The 21,078-nt window shown below is 43.2% G+C and overlaps 1 protein-coding gene across 4 annotated transcripts in view; it reads left to right on the top strand.

Annotated features, from left to right (window-relative positions):
- The window catches only part of pik3cd (phosphatidylinositol-4,5-bisphosphate 3-kinase, catalytic subunit delta), a 56,482-nt gene that overhangs the window by 23,832 nt on the left and 11,572 nt on the right, over nucleotides 1-21,078 (top strand). For 2 of the 4 annotated variants that reach the window (XM_021616137.3, XM_090184601.1), the window contains exons 13-20: nucleotides 1,718-1,839; nucleotides 2,669-2,812; nucleotides 5,729-5,828; nucleotides 9,007-9,185; nucleotides 9,453-9,562; nucleotides 11,951-12,029; nucleotides 15,105-15,272; nucleotides 19,339-19,462. In XM_021616137.3, the coding sequence (XP_021471812.1) occupies nucleotides 1,718-1,839; nucleotides 2,669-2,812; nucleotides 5,729-5,828; nucleotides 9,007-9,185; nucleotides 9,453-9,562; nucleotides 11,951-12,029; nucleotides 15,105-15,272; nucleotides 19,339-19,462 (1,026 nt within the window). Of the gene's footprint in view, nucleotides 1-1,717; nucleotides 1,840-2,668; nucleotides 2,813-5,728; nucleotides 5,829-9,006; nucleotides 9,186-9,452; nucleotides 9,563-11,950; nucleotides 12,030-15,104; nucleotides 15,273-19,335; nucleotides 19,463-21,078 lie in introns of all 4 variants that reach the window. The other 2 variants (XM_021616135.3, XM_021616138.3) reach the window with 1 other exon arrangement.

Raw genomic sequence — 21,078 nt, 5'->3', positions numbered from 1 at the left:
GACAACTGAGGTGTGAGTTAATGCAATGCAAGTGAAATTATCATCTGCATCTTGACTTAAAAGGTAACTTCCAAAATAAGGGACACCAACATAAATTGTCTAAATAGGGTGTTGGGCCAACACGAGCCAGAACAGCATCACTGCACCTTGGCATAGATTATACAACTCTTGCAGGAATACGACACCATTCTTCCCCCATTTATTGATGGTGGTGGAAAATGCTGTCTCAGGCGCCGCTCGAGAATCTCCCATATGATTTGAGAACTAGTGACTGAGACGGCCGTGGCATATTGTTTACATTGTTTTCTTAATTACTTCATTAACTCAAGAACCACACCTGTGTGGAAGAACCTGCTTTCAATATACTTTGTGTCCCTCATCTACTAAAGTGTTTCCATTATTTTGGCAGTTACCAGTATGTTGTAACTTTTCTTTAAAAAATTCCATGAGAGGAACTTTGGTTGAACCAGAGATTTAGTTACCTTGGGATACATACAGTGCCTTGCGAAAGTATTCGGCCCCCTTGAACTTTGCGACCTTTTGCCACATTTCAGGCTTCAAACATAAAGATATAAAACTGTATTTTTTTGTGAAGAATCAACAACAAGTGGGACACAATCATGAAGTGGAACGACATTTATTGGATATTTCAAACTTTTTTAACAAATCAAAAACTGAAAAATTGGGCGTGCAAAATTATTCAGCCCCCTTAAGTTAATACTTTGTAGCGCCACCTTTTGCACATCGAGAGACTGAATTTTTTTTCCCATTCCTCCTTGCAAAACAGCTCGAGCTCAGTGAGGTTGGATGGAGAGCATTTGTGAACAGCAGTTTTCAGTTCTTTCCACAGATTCTCGATTGGATTCAGGTCTGGACTTTGACTTGGCCATTCTAACACCTGGATATGTTTATTTTTGAACCATTCCATTGTAGATTTTGCTTTATGTTTTGGATCATTGTCTTGTTGGAAGACAAATCTCCGTCCCAGTCTCAGGTCTTTTGCAGACTCCATCAGGTTTTCTTCCAGAATGGTCCTATATTTGGCTCCATCCATCTTCCCATCAATTTTAACCATCTTCCCTGTCCCTGCTGAAGAAAAGCAGGCCCAAACCATGATGCTATCTCGGACCTGCCTGGTGTGTTCCTTGTTCTTCATGATGCTCTCTGCGCTTTTGACGGACCTCTGAGACTATCACAGTGCAGGTGCATTTATACAGAGACTTGATTACACAGGTGGATTGTATTTATCATCATTAGTCATTTTGGTCAACATTGGATCATTCAGAGATCCTCACTGAACTTCTGGAGAGAGTTTGCTGCACTGAAAGTAAAGGGGCTGAATAATTTTGCACGCCCAATTTTTCAGTTTTTGATTTGTTAGAAAAGTTTGGAATATCCAATAAATGTCCTTCCACTTCATGATTGTGTCCCACTTGTTGTTGATTCCTCACAAAAAAATACAGTTTTATATCTTTATGTTTGAAGCCTGAAATGTGGCAAAAGGTCGCAAAGTTCAAGGGGGCCGAATACTTTCGCAAGGCACTGTATGCAGTGCATCTGTTTTTGCAATTATTAAATATGTAATTATTTTCCATTATCATGTTCAAATTGATTCATGCCTTCAGTATGCATTAGCAATGCTCATGTATGCTGAAAATGAATTTAAAGTTCCAGTAGGTTCAATGTCAAAAAACCTGACCTGTGCCATTATGTCCAGATGGTGGCATTTCTGCAGAAATGGCCGGACCTCCCTGCTCTCCATGCCCTGGAGCTGCTGGACTACAGTTTCCCTGACCCAATGGTCCGCTCCTTCACCATCAGATGCCTAAGGAAGCTGAGGTATTGTAACCTTAGGCGTAGTTTCCCAGACACAGATTAAAGTTGCACTATGCAGAAATCGCTCTGCCATTTCCTGGTTTAAAAAAAATGTGAATAGGTTGCCTAATTTCAGTTTATGTGACAAAACAAGCATAGAATCTAAACCGCTGTGAAATATATTTTCCATAACCAAAAATATTGTATTTTCATCTGTTTGAAGCTGGTGTACAAATCCACAAGTAAAAGACACAAAAACTAAATGTAAGAAGTATAGAAATACCACACACAGAACAGATCTACTGCTTCTTACATTTGCTTTTAATGAGAATGACAGATCTATAACATACATTTTTATGTGAATTTGGTCGGGTCCCCCAAAAAGTTACATATTGTAGCTTAAAGCCTAGTCCATGACTAAAAAGCATGTTCAATGGAGAATTGTCATTGAAAGTGCTTTTTATTCCAGGACTAAACTCAATCCATGTCTGGGAAACCAGCCCTAGGTGACTAGAGAGCTATCCTTTGGCGTTCGCCATGGCCTCTTTTCTGCTTTTCATTTTGATAGGTACTCAAACTCCAGACAAAAAGTGACATGATTAAATAGGGATGTATAGGTTTTTTCCTCCTGAAATACAAACAAGTGGTACAAATCAAAAATCAAAACAAGTGGTACCTCTTTAACAATGGTGAGAAAACAATGTTAAGAATTGGTTTTTAGAAGTGTCAACAAGTTCCAACCATACTGGATGCCTGTAAATGACTTGGTTGCTCAGCTGGCAAAAAATAATTGTTTTCACAACATTGTGAAAATGTTGCTGTAAATGACTCTGTTTAATCTCCCTCCCAACAGAGATGAGGAGCTGCTCCAGTACTTGCTGCAGTTGGTTCAGGTTCTGAAGTATGAGTCTTACCTGGACTGTGACCTTGCTACTTTTCTGCTAGAGAGAGCCCTCTCCAACAAGAGGATAGGTCACTTCCTCTTCTGGCATCTCAGGTGAGTGAGTGAGTGAGTGAGTGAGTGAGTGAGTGAGTGAGTGAGTGAGTGAGTGAGTGAGAAAGAGAACAACATATCCTAAAAACAGGACAGATCAATGTAAAATGGACAGTATGCAATGTAATCAGGCTACTCACAACTGCTGTCTATGAGTTAAATCCTGTGGGCTAAATTGTTATGATCGGTGGTTTCAAGTTTGTATCTGTCTATTTTTGACGAGCTGATCATAGCGAAAAAGAAAGCACCTCTGCATTTCCCGCTGTGTAAACACATTGCAAATAAAGTTGGGTAGCTGATATTCAGAGCTTAAATAGCCAAATTGATTAGTCACAGGAAGTGTCAACCCATTTTATTTTCATGTCACTAAGACACGTGATGCCCAACTTCCATCAACACATCTCCAATGCCACTAGCATTAACAACCTTCCCTCGTCTGACATTCAGCAAATCAGATCATAACTCCATACTCCTGCTTCCTGTTTACATGCAGAAACTCAAACAGGAAGTACCCGTGAATCACTCTGTTGAGAAATGGTCACCAGAATCACAGATTATGCTACAGGACTGCTTTGCTAGCGCTGATTGGAATTTGTTTAGATACTCCGCCGTTAACATAGACGAGCTAACCACCTCCGTCACTGGCTTCATTAGAAAATGCATCGGCGACGTTGTCCCCACGGTGAGGGTTTGCTGCTTCCCCAATCAAAAGCCCTGGATTAACACGGAGGTTGGCGCTAAACTAAAAGACAGGGCTACCGCACACAGAGCTATAGTAGACAACCATGAGGCTACGGCCGAGGACAGGAATAAGTACGATAAGTCCCGCATTGACCTCCGCAGAGTCATCTAACGAGCAAAGGACAATATAGGAGTAAGTTGGAATCATATTACATAGGCTCCGGCACCTGCGAATGTGACAGGGGCTACAGTCCATAACGGTTTACAAAGGAACCCAACCGTGATCTGCCCAACAATGCTTCTCTACCAGACGAACTCAATGCATTTAAACATGATAACAACAACATCGTGCCAGGTGGGAGTGTCGTCACAGACTCAGAGGATTGGGTGATCTCACTCTCCAAGGCCGACGTGAAAAAGGTCTTTAATCATGTCAAGGCTGTGGGGCCCGACTGTATAGCAAGCAGGGTGCGTTCTCAGAGCATGCGCAGAATAGCTGGCAGGCATATTCACTGTAGTTTTCAACCTCTCATTGTCCCAGTCTGTAATCTCCACATGTTTTAAGATGACCAACATCATTCCTGTCCCCAAGAACATGTCATATGGACTACAGCCCTGTAGCATTCACTTCTGTAATCATGAAGTGCTTTGAATGGTTGGTTATGGCACACATTAACTTCACCATCCCAGACACACCACTCCAATTTGCATACCGCCCCAAAAGATCCATAGATGATGCAATCTCAATTGCTCTCCACAGTGCCCTCACCCACCTAGATAAAAATACCTATGTGAGAATGCTGTTCATTGACTACAGCTCAGCGTTCAACACTATTGTCCCCTCCAAGCTCGTCACCAAGCTAAGGAGGACTCTGGGTCTGAACACATCCCTCTGCAACTAGATCCTGGACTTTCTGACGGGCCGACCCCAGGTGGTGAAGGTGGCAACATTACCTCTGCCACGCTGACCCTCAACACTGGGGCCCCACAGGGGTGTGTGCTTAGTGCCCTCCTGTACTCCCTGTTCACCTACGACTGTGTGGCCACGCCCGGCTCCAACACCATCATCAAGTTGGCTGACAGCATGACGATGGTAGGCCTGATCATCAGCCGTCCTACAGTGAGGAGGTCAGTGACTTGGCAGTATAGTGCCAGAGCAACAACCTCTCCCTCAACGTCAGTAAGACCAAGGAGCTGATGGTGGACTACAGGAAACAAAGGGGCGAGCACGCTCCCATCCACATTAACGAGGCTGCAGTGGAGCAGGTCGAGAACTTCAAGTTCCTTGGTGTCCAAATCACTAAAGACTTAAAATGGTCCTAACACACATGCACATCGTGAAGAAGGAGCGACAGTGCCTCTTCCCCTTCAGGAGGTTGAAAAAGTTTGTCATGGGTCCCTCAAATCCTCTAAACCTTATACAGCTGTACCATTGAGAGCACCTTGACTGGCTGCATCGCTGCCTGGTATGGCAATAGTACCACACACACTCACTGCTCACTCACACATAATATGCACATACATTTATGCACACCCACTCACATACAAGCTGCTGCTACTGTTTATCTTATATCCTGTTGCCAAGTCACCTTACACCTATACATATCTACCTCCATCACTCCAGTATCCATGCACATTGTAAATATAGTATTGGAATTCACCCTTTATATAGTATGCTTGCTTACTTACTTATTGTGTTCTTCATATTTATTTTTATTTCTCGTGTTTTTTCTAGTATTACATTGTTATTGATTATCACATTGTAGGGTTTTGAGTTTGCAAGAAGGCATTTCACTGTACTTGTGCATGTGACAATACAACTTTAAACTTGAATCAGGACTAATAAAGCCAATGGCCTGTTTTACAAACGGTGGTCCGACATGGTAGGCTACACCCCAGTAAGCATCGACCGACGCCAACATCTTTTGGACGTCTTTTTTTGGTATTTTACAAACGGTAGGCCTACCACATAGATGGGCATTCATAAAATTAAATATCACTCGACACTGTAGGCTATACCTCAGTAAGCACGGACCGACACCGATGCCTTTTAGATGTCTATGTTTGGTTCAGATTTGGTCCAGATAGGATTTTTTTTTGTTGTCTCGTCTAGAACGGCCCGGACCAGCCATGTGTGTGCTCACGATTGTGGAACAAGCACTTATAACTCTGTATATGAATTGAACACTAAGGTGGTGTTGGTAGAAGTTGTGACAGAAGCCTTTGTTCTCACTCCAGGTCAGAAATGCACGTATCCTCGGTCAGTCTGCGTTTCGGCCTGATTCTAGAGGCTTACTGCAGGGGCAACATCTATCACATCAAGAGCTTATGTAAACAGGTGAGCACACCTTGAGACTATATACTTGTTAATTCTTAGACATCTGGCCATGATATTTGACCATGTCTTTTGTTCAATGGCCAGATTCCTTAGAAATAGCATGTGTAGAGGACTAGGGGAGACTGGGGACAATTGTAACATGTTTTGTATTTGACTTTATTGCTCAGAGACCACTCGAACTAGGCCACTAATGTTTTTATATGAGAAACGTACATCTGTCCGCTAATCATTCATACCATTTATAGGTCTGTATATAAGATGGTCTGATCACAATATTGATTTTAATCCGAAAAGTCCGGATGTTACATTTGCCGCTGTGTCAGAGGCAATTGCAACAGTAGGTGGGGTTAAATGTAACACCTAAAAAATAAACAAAATAAATTCACTTAACTTTGATAAAATGAATGTTTATGAATTATCATATTATAGACCTACTGTATGTAATAATTTTGCAAGAAATATAAGTATTTCTATGTACTTAACCAACATTTACAGTAACAGTATGCATGGCCATTCGGTAGCTCTCAAAACATCTGAAATGTCTGATGGTGTCCAGAATATATCTGTTTACAACTTATTTGGCACTGTACAGGACCCCAAGGCTATTTAAAGTTAGTAATTGTATAGTTAATGTATAATTCATACAACCTTAAAGTTAAAAAAATAAATACAAAATAAATGTTGCTGCTTGGCTCAGGATCATTTTAACACTGTGTTACAATTACCCCCAACCCAGCAGCCATGACAAAACCTCATGTGCCTAGCAATAGACAACACATGTCAATCATGCCAATGTTTAGCCAACACATAGTGATGAAAATGTTGCTATTTTGAATTCTTGGACATTAATGCTCAAGACAGCATAAGAACAATACAACCGGTGGGGAAAAAATACTACATTCACCCCTAAAAAACAAACATTTGCTCATGACATATTTTTATTTTTTAATTTTACCACCTTTTCTCCCCAATTTCGTGGTATCCAATTGTTAGTAGTTACTATCTTGTCTCATCCCTACAACTCCCATACGGGCTCGGGAGAGACGAAGGTCGAAAGCAATGCGTCCTCCGAAACACAACCCAACCAAGCCGCACTGCTTCTTAACACAGCGCGCATCCAACCCGGAAGCTAGCCACACCAATGTGTCGGAGGAAACACCGTGCACCTGGTGACCTGGTTAGCGTGCACTGCGCCCAGCCCGCCACAGAAGTCGCTAGTGCGTGATGAGACAAGGATATCCCTACCGGCCAAACCCTCCCTAACCCGGACGACGCTAGGCTAATTGTGCGTTGCCCCATGGACCTCCCGATCGCGGCCGGCTGCGACAGAGCGAACCCAGAGTCTCTGGTGGCACAGCTAGCACAGCACTAGCACTGTGCCCTAGACCACTGCGCCACCCGGGAGGCCCAATAGTGAGATATTTTGCTGAAACTTTTCAAGCAATAACCTAAATGGGCATGTACTGTGTGAGTTTAATCTCTATCTTGTTTATGTTTGGAGAAAGTCAAGATGTTACAATTGCCCCTTGTTACAATTGCATGGGCTCCCCTACTGGTTTTCTTCCCATTTGAAATGACCAACCAGTAGGTGCAAAAATGAAACAATACAGTTTTGAGTCGAGAACACAAAGAATGTGGTTAGCAAGGTTTGAGAATGACACAAATATTAATTTCCACAAAGTCTGCTGCTTCAGTGGCTTTAGATGTTTTTGAAGTATAACTGAAGTATAATTACAAGCATTTCATAAGTGTCAAAGGCTTTTATTGACAATTACATGAAGTTGATGCAAAGAGTCAATATTTGCAGTGTTGACCCTTCTTTTTCAAGGCCTCTGCAATCCGCCCCGATGGCAGCCCATTCTTGCATAATCAATGCTTGGAGTTTGTCAGAATTTGTGGAGTTTTGTTTGTCCACCCGTCTCTTGAGGATTGACCACACGTTCTCAATGGGATTCATGTCTGGGAGTTTCCTGGCCATGGACCCACAATATCGAAGTTTTGTTCTCCGAGCTACATAGTTATCACTTTTGCCTTATGGCAAGGTGCTCCATCATGCTGGAAAAGGCATTGTTCATCACCAAACTGTTCCTGGATGGTTGGGAGAAGTTGCTCTCGGAGGATGTGTTGGTACCATTCTTTATTCATGGCTGTGTTCTTAGGCAAAATTGTGAGTGAGCCCACTCCCTTGGCTGAGAAGCAACCCCACACATGAATGGTATCAGGATGCTTTACTGTTGGCATGAGACAGGACTGATGGTAGCGCTCACCATGTCTTCTCCGGACAAGCTGTTTCCCAGCTGCCCCAAACAATCGGAAAGGGGACTCATCAGAGAAAATGACTTTACCCCAGTCCTCAGCAGTCCAATCACTGTACCTTTTGCAGAATATCAGTATGTCCCTGATGTTTTTCCTGGAGAGAAGTGGCTTCTTTGCTGCCCTTCTTGACACCAGGCCATCCTCCAAAAGTCTTCGCTTCACTGTGCGTGCAGATGCACTCACACCTGCCTGCTGCCATTCCTAAGCAAGCTCTGTACTGGTGGTGCCCCAATCCCGCAGCTGAATCAACTTTAGGATGCGGTCCTGGCGCTTGCTGGACTTTCTTGTGCGCCCTGAAGCCTTCTTCACAGCAATTGAACCGCTCTCCTTGACGTTCTTGATGATCCGATAAATGGTTGATTTAGGTGCAATCTTACTGGCAGCAATATCCTTGCCTGTGAAGCTTTTTTTGTGCAAAGCAATGATGACGGCACATGTTTCCTTGCAGGTAGCCATGTTTGACAGAGGAAGAACAATGATTCCAAGCAACACCTCCTTTTGAAGCTTCCAGTCTGTTATTCAAACTCAATCAGCATGACAGAGTGATCTCCAGCCTTGTCCTCGTCAACTCTCACACCTGTTTTAACGAGAGAATCACTGACATGATGTCATCTGGTCCTTTTGTGGGCTGAAATGCAGTGGAATTTTTTTTGAGATTCAGTTAATTTGCATGGCAAAGAGGGACTTGGTAATTAATTGCAATTCATCTGATCACTCTGGAGTATATGTAAATTGCCATCATACAAACTGAGGCAGCAGACATTGTGAAAATTAATATTTGTGTCATTCTCCAAACTTTTTGCCACGACTGTACTATCCCAAAACGTTATCAATATTCCCTCCTCCTTGTCTCTCGGTGCAGAATGAGGCTCTGAACAAGATGAAGGCTCTGAATGACTTTGTGAAGTCGGGCTGGCAGAAGACGTCGCGCCAGCAGATGACAGACGACATGAAGCTGTGTATCAAACAGGAGGCCTACATGGAGGCCCTCTCATATCTGCTGTCCCCGCTCAATCCCAGCATCATGCTCTCAGAGATTTGGTGGGTACCTGACACACACAGATGAAGGCACGCACTCACAGACACACACAAAGTTGCAGACAGACAGACACCCAGGAATGCACACACACACGGAAACATCATGCACCTCCATGTTTTAAGGGCACTGATAGCCACATTCAGCATCTTCTAATTAATGATGTGTTAAAAATAACTATGTTGTGTATTTTTTTCCCTACAAATGGGTAAAATTATATTATATAGGGAGAAGTATTCTCCCAGTGTCAACAAATTTGCTTGATGTTGCAGTGCGGACAGATGCAAGTTCATGGACTCCAAGATGAAGCCCCTGTGGCTCATGTACAAGAACAAATGGGTGCAGGGGGACACTGTGGGCATAATCTTCAAGAACGGAGATGGTGAGAAATCCAAATAACACAGGGGATTCCACATGATACATAATTTTTTTAGGTTATATTTTGTATTTGCATTTTTTGGGGGGCACTGTAATGGTGACCGGTGGTGTTGGTTCTGTATGTCGCCTTAACTATTGTTATATTATATGTATTGTATGTGTATGACTGTCCTCTTCGTGGGAGTGTGTTAGTCAACCGATTATTGGAGGACCAAAGAAGCCGATACCGATTAATCGGCCGATTTAAAAAATATATATATATATTTGTAATAATGACAATTACAACAATACTGAATGAACACTTATTTTAACTTAATGTAATACATCAATAAAATCAATTTAGCCTCAAGTAAAAAATGAAACATGTTCAATTTGGTTTAAATAATGCAAAAACAAAGTGTTGGAGAAGAAAGTAAAAGTGCAAAATGTGCTTTGTAAGAAAGCTAACGTTTCAGTTCCTTGCTCAGAACATGAGAATATATGAAAGCTGGTGGTTCCTTTTAACATGAGTCTTCAATATTCCCAGGTAAGAAGTGTTAGGTTGTAGTTATTATAGGAATTATAGGACCATTTCCCTCTATACCATTTGTATTTCATTATTAGATGTTCTTATAGGCACATTAGTATTGCCAGTGTAACAGTATAGCTTCCGTCCCTCTCCTCGCTCCTCCCTGGGCTTGAACCAGCAACACAACGACAACAGCCACCCTCGAAGCAGCGTTACCCATGCAGAGCAAGGGGAACAACTACTAGAAGGCTCAGAGCGAGTGACGTTTGAAACGCTATTAGTGCACGCTAACTAGCTAGCCATTTCACTTCGGTTACACCAGCCTCATCTCGGGAGTTGATAGGCTTGAAGTCATAAACAGCGCAATGCTTGACGCACAACGAAGAGCTGCTGGCAAAACGCACGAAAGTGCTGTTTGAATTAATGTTTACGCGCCTGCTTCTGCCTACCACCGCTTAGTCAGATACTTAGATACTTGTATGCTTGTATGCTCAGTCAGATTATATGCAACGCAGGACATGCTAGATATTATCTAGTAATATCATCAACCATGTGTAGTTAACTAGTGATTTATGATTGATTGTTTTTTATAAGATAAGTTTAATGCTAGCTAGCAACTTACCTTGGCTTACTGCATTCGCATAACAGGCAGTCTCCTTGTGGCGTGCAATGAGAGAGAGGCAGGTCGTTATTGTGTTGGACTAGTTCTGTAAGGTTGCAAGATTGGATCCTCGAGCTGACAAGGTGAAAATCTGTCGTTCTGCCCCTGAATGAGGCAGTTAACCCACCGTTCCTAGGCTGTCATTGAAAATAAGAATGTGTTCTTAACTGACTTGCCTAGTTAAATAAAGGTATAAACAATTTTTTTTGTCAAATCGGAGCCCAAAAATACTGATTTCTGATTGTTATGAAAACTTGAAATCGGCCCTAATTAATCGGCCATTCCGATTAATCGGTCGACCTCTAATCTGAAGTGCATCCTTGGTGGTATCCATGGAGATGCAGAATGCAAGCAGTATCCAGATTGAGAGAACCAGGGGCATCGGGACTAATGTCGAGGCTGGAGAAGAACCAGTACTGGCTTCATGGGCAATACCATTGAACTGGAGAGCTAAAGAGACTCACCCTGGACCCTCCAGATTATCTCAAAGTTCCGTCAATGTAGTTAGCTAGGTTAATTAGCTGCCTATCTGCTAGCCAATGTCTGTAGCCTAGGCTACGCACAACCCACTGCTCCATAAAGTATTTTAGATATCTTCCTCAGCTAAGATCAGAGACACCATGGCCAACACCATGGAGAGTAGCACTATTTTTTAAGTTTGCTTTTTTATGTTGTGCTATCGTCGTCCAGTCAGCCTAGTAGCTAGGTCTACTGTGTGTATCCCCAAGCTACTATGTTAATTTCTTTATTTTCTGAACCACTCCAAAAAGAAGATGCCTTCAAGAATTTTAAGTTATTCTGTTCTTACACCGGTTAGAAAATATACCCTTTTTCTACTGTATTTACCTAATCTATGGCCATGCAGTTATTTGAAAAGATGCAACAAATAAACACTTGTTCATAGATTAATCATTTGCGGTGTAATCCCCCACTCCATGGCCCATCGATTTGTGTGTATTGAGTTATGTCGCATTTATATTGGTCCAATGCGGGAATATTAGCTACTGTCACTTGTAATTTAAAGTTATGAACTATTTCTCTTCAGACCGACCTTTAATCATGCTAATTTTGCACGAATGCCATTGGGAGCATTAATCATACTGGCCTAAATTGCAAGTCTGGCCACCTGGAGAAAATTCTATGGAGTCTGCATCTGGGATATTCATCCCATTTCGGTTAGATATAAATGTACCTTTAGCCTGACATAACCTCTATCCTTTCAGATCTCCGACAAGACATGTTGACCCTCCAAATGATCCAGCTGATGGAAATCCTTTGGAAGAAAGAGGGACTAGATCTAAGGTATGTGTTAGCAGCAGGGGTTGGAACCAAAATTATTTTCCAATCGTTTCGTTCTGAACAGAACCATTATTTGTTTTGTTCCATTTCACTGTTTCGACCTGCAAAATAAAGTTCTAAACTGGTTCGAACCAAAAATAAATACTGTTCTTTATCGTTCCTTTCTGTTCCTTTTTAAACCTCTAAAATCCTTTTATATATATATATATATACACTGCTCAAAAAAATAAAGGGAACACTAAAATAACACATCCTAGATCTGAATGAATAAAATATTCTTATTAAATACTTTTTTCTTTACATAGTTGAATATGCTGACAACAAAATCACACAAAAATGATCAATGGAAATCAAATTTATCAACCCATGGAGGTCTGTATTTGGAGTCACACTCAAAATGAAAGTGGAAAACCACACTACAGGCTGATCCAACTTTGATGTAATGTCCTTAAAACAAGTCAAAATGAGGCTCAGTAGTGTGTGTGGCCTCCACGTGCCTGTATGACCTCCCTACAACGCCTGGGCATGCTCCTGATGAGGTGGCGGATGGTCTCCTGAGGGATCTCCTCCCAGACCTGGACTAAAGCATCCTCCAACTCCTGGACAGTCTGTGGTGCAATGTGGCGTTGGTGGATGGAGCGAGACATGATGTCCCAGATGTGCTCAATTGGATTCAGGTCTGGGGAACGGGCAGGCCAGTCCATAGCATCAATGCTTTCCTCTTGCAGGAACTGCTGACACACTCCAGCCACATGAGGTTGTCATTGTCTTGCATTAGGAGGAACCCAGGGCCAACCGCACCAGCATATGGTCTCACAAGGGGTCTGAGGATCTCATCTCGGTACCTAATGGCCCCCCAAAGAAATGCCACCCCACACCATGACTGACCCACCGCCAAACCGGTCATGCTGGAGGATGTTGCAGGCAGCAGAACGTTCTCCACGGCATCTCCAGACTCTGTCACGTCTGCCACGTGCTCAGTGTGAACCTGCTTTCATCTGTGAAGAGCACAGGGCACCAGTGGCGAATTTGCCAATCTTGGTGTTCTCTGGCAAATGCCAAACGTCCTGCATGGTGTTGGGCTGTAAGCACAACCCCCACCTGTGGATGTCGGGCCCTCATACCACCCTCATGGAGTCTGTTTCTGACCGTTTGAGCAGACACATGCACATTTGTGGCCTGCTGGAGGTCATTTTGCAGGGCTCTGGCAGTGCTCCTCCTGCATCCTCCTTGCACAAAGGCGGAGGTAGCGGTCCTGCTGCTGGGTTGTTGCCCTCCTACGGCCTCCTCCACGTCTCCTGATGTACTGGCCTGTCTCCTGGTAGCGCCTCCATGCTCTGGACACTACGCTGACAGACACAGCAAACCTTCTTGCCACAGCTCGCATTGATGTGCCATCCTGGATGAGCTGCACTACCTAAGCCACTTGTGTGGGTTGTAGACTCTGTTTCATGCTACCACTAGAGTGAAAGCACCGCCAGCATTCAAAAGTGACCAAAACATCAGCCAGGAAGCATAGGAACTGAGAAGTGGTCTGTGGTCCCCACCTGCAGAACTACTCCTTTATTGGGGGTGTCTTGCTAATTGCCTATAATTTCCACCTGTTGTCTATTCCACTTGCACAACAGCATGTGAAATTGATTGTCAATCAGTGTTGCTTCTGTAACAGTATAACTTTAGACCGTCCCCTCGCCCATACCCGGGCGCGAACCAGACCTCTGCACATCAACAACAGTCACCCACGAAGCATCGTTACCCATCGCTCCACAAAAGCTGCGCACCTTGCAGAGCAAGGGGAACCACTTCTTCAAGGTCTCAGAGCAAGTGACGTCACCGATTGAAACGCTATTTAGCGCGCACCACCGCTAACTAAGCTAGCCGTTTCAAATCCGTTACACTTCCTAAGCGGACAGTTTGATTTCACAGAAGTGGGATTGACTTGGAGTTACATTGTGTTGTTTAAGTGTTCCCCTTATTTTTTTGAGCAGTGTATTATTATTATTATTTTAACATTTAGCTCAACATTAAATTACTTTGTGGATAGAAAAGCTTGCTATGGAGAGGGAAAGCTATAGCTCAGTGAATTATTTACATTTGTGATGGAAAGACAAGCGAGAGTGAGTGGAGGAGGCGGCTTGGCTTGAAGCACTGGGCATCTTGTGATAACATGCATTATCTAAATTAGGCACACAGAATTATACCTACAGAGGAGTGGCTTCTATGCAGGAACTTTTAATGACTTCAGAGTTGGCACCAGAATTAAAAACACATCTTACCTTTTTGTAGTTAATAAAGCCAATGTGAAATGTGATAATTATAGTATCCCGAACTAGCATTGAAAAAGTTAATCCATTCTTCTCTAATAAAAAATCTCTCCCTATTTTCTGAATCATGCTTATAATGTAAGTAGACTACAGCTTTGCTTCGGAAGGTGACGAGCAGGTAGCCTACACACATTCACTGGCAAAGATTTTCAGCTGGCAGACAGACACTGGAAAAAGTTTCTGATTGACAGAGGGGAGGGCTTTGCATTGGTGCTTTATTGTGTTTGTTGTGGGACTGGAAAAAAATCCTGTAATGTAAAATAACATTATTAACCGGTTCCCATGCTTTTAAAATAACGGTTCTGTTCCAGAACAGTATAGACCACTTTCGTTCATGGTTCTGATTCTGTTCCTTGAAAAACTGGATTATTTTTCTGTTTTTGGTTCTGTTTCATGAACTGGTATCAACCCCTGCTTAGCAGTGGACCTAGTTGTGGGTTCAGAGGTGGGTTCAGTGAACCACACTTACAGGATGAGTAACCTTGCTTGAGACCCATTGAATACCTGCATTAGCCCCATAAGCTAATACCTAGGGTTTTGCTTGTGGCGCGCAGGAATCCTGGATTTGAATTCAGTAGGTGACATTGCAGTCAAACGGTCCTACAGACATACTGGGAACAGGTTCGGGGAAAATTTATATGATGGTTTTGTAACAATGTACTTAGGGCATACAGTTATACGTTATTAATTGTTATGAGCATATAATAGGCCTTATAATGTTTTATGAATTAACTTTTTCTACTGTCTCTGTAAGGATGATCCCCTACGGCTGCCTCTCCACCGGGAACAAGACAGGCCTCATTGAGGTGGTGAAAAACTCAGACACCATCGCCAACATCCAGCGCAACAACAGCAACAGTGCCGCGACTGCTGCCTTCAACAAAGACGCCCTGCTCAACTGGCTTAAATCCAAGAACCCAGAGTAAGTGTGACAGAGACACTGGTCTAGCAGTCATGTCTACGGTGACGGCATGGGTTTGTATGGAGCCTACTGCCCTTTGACACAACCTCTCTCTATCTTTTCCCACTGTCATCCACTGTCTCTATCTGTTCAATACACACTGAGTATACAAAACATTAAGAACACCTGCTCTCTCATGACAGACTGACCAGGTGAATCCAGAGGAAAGCTATGATCCCTTATTGATGTCACTTGTTACATCCACTTTAATCAGTGTAAATTAAGGGTAGGAGACAGGTTAAAGAAGGATTTTTAAGCCTTACTACAATTGAGACATGAATTGTGTACCATTCAGAGGGTGAATGGGCAAGACAAAGGATTTAAGTGCCTTTGAACGGGGTATGGTAGTAGGTGCCAGGCGCACCGGTTTGTGTCAAAAACTGCAAAGCTGCTGGGTTTTTCACACTCAACAGTTTCCCGTGTGTATCAAGAATTTGCCACCACCCAAAAGGGTATCTAGCCAACTTGACACAACTGTGGGAAGCTTGGAGGCAACATGGGCCAGCATCCCTGTAGAACGCTTTTGACACCTTTTAGTATCCATGCCCTGATGAATTGAGGCTGTTCTGAGGACAAAATATATACACTAAGTATACAAAACATTAGGAACACCTGCTATTTCCATTATATAGACTGACCAGGTGAAAGTGAAGCTTTTAGGGGGGGATTAGGAAGGTCTTCCTAATGTTTGGTATACTTAGTGTAATCTGAAAATATCTTCAACTACACTACCGGTCAAAAGTTTTAGAACACCTTTATTTTTAATATTTTCTACATTGTCGAATAATAGTGAAGACATCAAAACTATGAAATAACACATATGGAATCATGTACTAACCAAAAAAGTGTTAATCTATTTTATATTTGAAATTATTCAAATAGCCACCCTTTGCCTCGATGACAGCTTTGCACACTCTTGGCATTATCTCAACCAGCTTCATGAGGCAGTCACCTGGAATGCATTTCAAATAACAGGTGTGCCTTCTTAAAAGTTAATTTGTGGAATGTCTTTCCTTCTTAATGTGTTTGAGCCAATCAGTTGTGTTGTGACAAGTTAGGGGGGGTATGCAGAAGATAGCCCTATTTGGTAAAAGACCAAGTCCATATTATGGCAAGAACAGCTCAAATAAGCAAAGAGAAACGACAGTCCATCATTTTTTAAGACATGAAGGTCAGTCAATATGGAACATTTCAAGAACTTTGAAAGTTTCTTCATGTGCAGTTGCAAAAACTGTGATGAAACTGGCTCTCATGAGGACCGCCACAGGAATGGAAGACCCAGAGTTACCTATGTTGCACAGAGGATAAGTTAATTAGACTTAACAGCCTCAGAAATTGCATCCCAAATAAATGCTTCACAGAATTCAAGTAACAGACACATAACAACATCAACTGTTCAGAGGAGACTGTGTGAATCAGGCCTTCATGGTCCAATTGCTGCAAAGAAACCACTACTAAAGGACACCAATAGACTTGCTTGGACCAAGAAACACGAGCAGTGGAAATTTTTCCTATGGTCTGGAGTCCAAATTGGAGATTTTTTGTTCCTACCGCCGTGTCTTTGTGAGACGCGGTGTGGGTGAACGGATGATCTCCGCATGTGTATTTCCCACCGTAAAGCATGGAGGAGGTGTTATGGTGTGGGGGTGCTTTGCTGGTGACGCTGTCTGTGATTTATTTACAACTCAAGGCACACTTAACAAGCATGGCTACCACAGCATTCTGCAACGATACGCCATCCAATCTGGTTTGGGTTTAGTGGGACTATCATTGACCCAACACACCTCCAGGCTGTGTAAGGGCTATTTAACCAAGAAGGATAGTGATGGAGTGCTGCATCAGATGACCTGGCCTCCACAACCTCTGACCTCAACCAAATTGAGATGGTTTGGGATGACTTGGAACGCAGAGTGAAGGAAAAGCAGCCAACAAGTGCTCAGCCTATGTGGGAACTCCTTCAAGACTGTTGGAAAAGCATTCCAGGTGAAGCTGGTTAAGAGAATGCCAAGAGTGTGCAAAGCTGTCATCAAGGCAATGGGTGGCTATTTGAAGAATCTCAAATATAAAATAGATTTAGATTTGTTTAACACTTTTTTGGTTCCATATGTGTTATTTCATAGTTTCATTATTCTACATTGTAGAAAATAGTAAAAAATAAAGAAAAACCCTTGAATGATTAGGTGTTCTAAAACTTTTGACCGGTAGTGTATATCTTCGAAGAAACTAATTACAGATAGGGTAGCTCTCAAACATGCTAAACTGGACCTATGATTTGACCTTAGAGGTGAATTGCACCAGCTCTGAGCTTATTAGCTGTTTAAACCTCTAAATCCAAGACAATCATACTGGCTAGTTGTGACAGCGTTTTTGCAGTTGCCTTTGATGCTGACTGGCGGGACCTCAATCCTAATCTCTCATAGACAGGCACACGTAACATAGGATGGTATCGTAGCGTCTGTCAACAGGCTGTGGGAGGCGACGACTAACAAGGAACTTTTTTCCCAGTGCGCAGATGTTTGTCACTTATCATTTAGACAAATCACGATTTCGCAGGTGAATTCAGGTGTATTCATCTTTTGAATTTCGGAAGGCAAGGGGACATTTGGCCAATTCTTTGGCTCACAGTTTCCATTTAGTGGGGTGGAGTCTCATTAGTATCTTTTCTCATACATTTCCCCCAAGAAGCTAATCGAGCATCTGATGCAATTACGCAAAAAAAATTACATTTCTGGCTTTGCAAGATTAATCTGGAGGCAAAAGAAACGCACACCTGTTTAGGCGAGGTGCTGGCTAGTGGAGTAGAACACCTGTTTAAGCGAGGTGCTGGCTAGTGGAGTAGAACACCTGTTTAGGCGAGGTGCTGGCTAGTGGAGTAGAACACCTGTTTAGGCGAGGTGCTGGCTAGCGGAGTAGAACACCTGTTTAAGCGAGGTGCTGGCTAGTGGAGTAGAACACCTGTTTAGGTGAGGTGCTGGCTAGCGGAGTAGAACACCTGTTTAGGCGAGGTACTGGCTAGTGGAGTAGAACACCTGTTTAGGCGAGGTACTGGCTAGCGGAGTAGAACACCTGTTTAGGTGAGGTGCTGGCTAGCGGAGTAGAACACCTGTTTAGGCGAGGTGCTGGCTAGCGGAGTAGAACACCTGTTTAGGTGAGGTGCTGGCTAGCGGAGTAGAACACCTGTTTAGGCGAGGTGCTGGCTAGCGGAGTAGAACACCTGTTTAAGCGAGGTGCTGGCTAGTGGAGTAGAACACCTGTTTAGGTGAGGTGCTGGCTAGCGGAGTAGAACACCTGTTTAGGCGAGGTGCTGGCTAGCGGAGTAGAACACCTGTTTAGGCGAGGTGCTGGCTAGCGGAGTAGAACACCTGTTTAGGTGAGGTGCTGGCTAGCGGAGTAGAACACCTGTTTAGGTGAGGTGCTGGCTAGTGGAGTAGAACACCTGTTTAGGCGAGGTGCTGGCTAGCGGAGTAGAACACTTGGAAAAAGAAAAGGAGAGACACACACTCTATTATTGCTCAGATGCAATAATTGAATAACCTAATAACCAATGTTTCGAACAGACAAGCTAAACCTTTAAATAATGTATAAACTATTGGCGTTATATAAGTAATGTTGGGTGGGTGCAGTACAAGGGCTGTCAAAACAGCTCCACATCACACAGAAGCTGCAAAGTGTTAAAGCCTCTTGGTTAGAATGGAATGGGGAATAGCTGTAATAGTTTAACATAGTGAACCCAATAGATGTCTAGACAGGACCGTGTAACATGGCTGTCAATCATCTGTCACCCTCCGAATCTTCCCTGCAAATATATAATACGAGCTGTGACAAAAACCTGCCTCATGCCTCAACTATATTGAGAGAGAGAGGGTCAAGTGTGTGCGTGCGTACCCCACTGTGTCCACTTGACTTGGGAATGTGAGAGAAAGGTAAAGAGATATAACATTCAATGGAGGAAGGGATAAAAGAAAGTGCGGAGAAAGCAAACTGATCCCATGTGGTCTCTCCTCTCTCTCATCTATTTTGTCAGCAGGGATAAACTTGACCAGGCCATTGAGGAGTTCACACTATCATGTGCTGGTTACTGTGTAGCCACTTACGTGTTGGGTATCGGAGATCGCCACAACGACAATATCATGATCAAGGAGACTGGGCAGGTGAGATGCACAGGATTTCTTTTTATGTGTAGAAACTTGATAATTTGTATAAGTCTGATTAGAGTGGGCATTCCTGGTAGGAATAGAACTCATTGTTTATACCTAAGAAACAAAAATGTTTAGCATTTTTATCTTACACAATTAATCATTCATAAAGTAAACTGATTAACACTTATTCTTAGACAGACAATGGAAATGCCAGTAAGTCAAAATAATCACACTTGACCTCTCAAAAACTATGATACTGACTCTACTACATGTGATAGGTGGATGGATCGATAGATGACAAAAGTATGTGGACACTTGCTCGTCAAACATCTCATTCCAATATCATGGGCATTAATATGGAGTTGGTCCACCCTTTGCTGCTATAACAGCCTCTACCTCTTCTTGAAAGGCTTTCCACTACATGTTGGAACATTGCTGCGAGGACTTGCTTCCATTCATCCACGAGCATTAGTGAGGTTGGGCACTAATGTTGGCCGATTAGGCCTGGCTCGCAGTCGGACTTCCAATTCGTCCCAAAGGTGTTCGATGGGGTTGAGGTCCGGGGCTCTGTGCAGGCCAGTCAAGTTGTTAAACACTGATCTTGAAAAAACATTTCTGTATGGACCTCGCTTTGTGTACAGGTGCATTGTCATGCTGAAACATGAAAGGTCCATCCCCAAACTGATGCCACAAAGTTGGAAGCACAGAGTCGTCTATAAAAGGCTGTAGCATTAAGATTTCTCTTCACATGAACTAAGGGGCCTAGCCCGAACCATTAAAAATAATCCCAGACCATTATTCCACCAAACTTTACAGTTGGCACTATGCATTGGGGCAGGGAGCATTCTCCTGGCATCCTCTAAACCCAGATTCATCCGTCGGACTGCCAGATGGTGACGCGCGTGATTCATCACTCCAGAGAACCTGTTTCAACTGCTCCAAAGTCCAATGGCGGCGAGCTTTACACCACTCCAGCCGATGCTTGGCATTGCGGGTGGTGATCTTAGGGTTGTGTGCGGCTGCTTGGCCATGGAGACCCATTTCATGAAGCTCCCGACGAACAGTTATTGTGCTGACATTGCTTCCAGAGAAAGTTTGGAACTCTGTAGTGTGTGTTGCAAACGAAGACAGACAAATTTTACGTGCTAAGTGCTTCAGCACTCCGCGGTCCCTTTCTGTGAGCTTGTGTAGCCTACCACTTTGCGGCTGAGCCTTTGTTGTTCCTATATGTTTATACTTCACAATAACAGCATTTACAGTTGACCAGGGCAGCCCTAGCAGGGCAGACATTTGAAGAACAAACTCGTTGGAAAGGTGGCATCCTATGACGGTGCCATGTTGAAAGTCACTGAGCTCTTCAGTAAGGCCATTCTACTGCCAATGTTTGTCTATGGAGATTGCATGGCTGTGTGCTTGATCTTATACACCTGTCTGCAATGGGTGTGGCTGAAATAGCCAGATCCACTCATTTGAAGGGGTGTCCACATACTTTTGGATGGATAGATGCATATGCGTAGTAGTTAGTTCTACCACAAAGTGACACGTCTTACTACACACAGCAATGCTAATTGTCTTGAAAACACAACCCTAGGCAACAGCAGTGACAATGGTTTGGGATCAATGACAGA

Source organism: Oncorhynchus mykiss, chromosome 9, assembly GCF_057628025.1.
Source record: "Oncorhynchus mykiss isolate SJ-2025 chromosome 9, ASM5762802v1, whole genome shotgun sequence".
Classification (NCBI taxonomy): Eukaryota; Metazoa; Chordata; class Actinopteri; order Salmoniformes; family Salmonidae; genus Oncorhynchus; species Oncorhynchus mykiss.
Note: the sequence above shows the minus strand (reverse complement) of the source record. Positions and strands in the feature narration are given on the sequence as shown.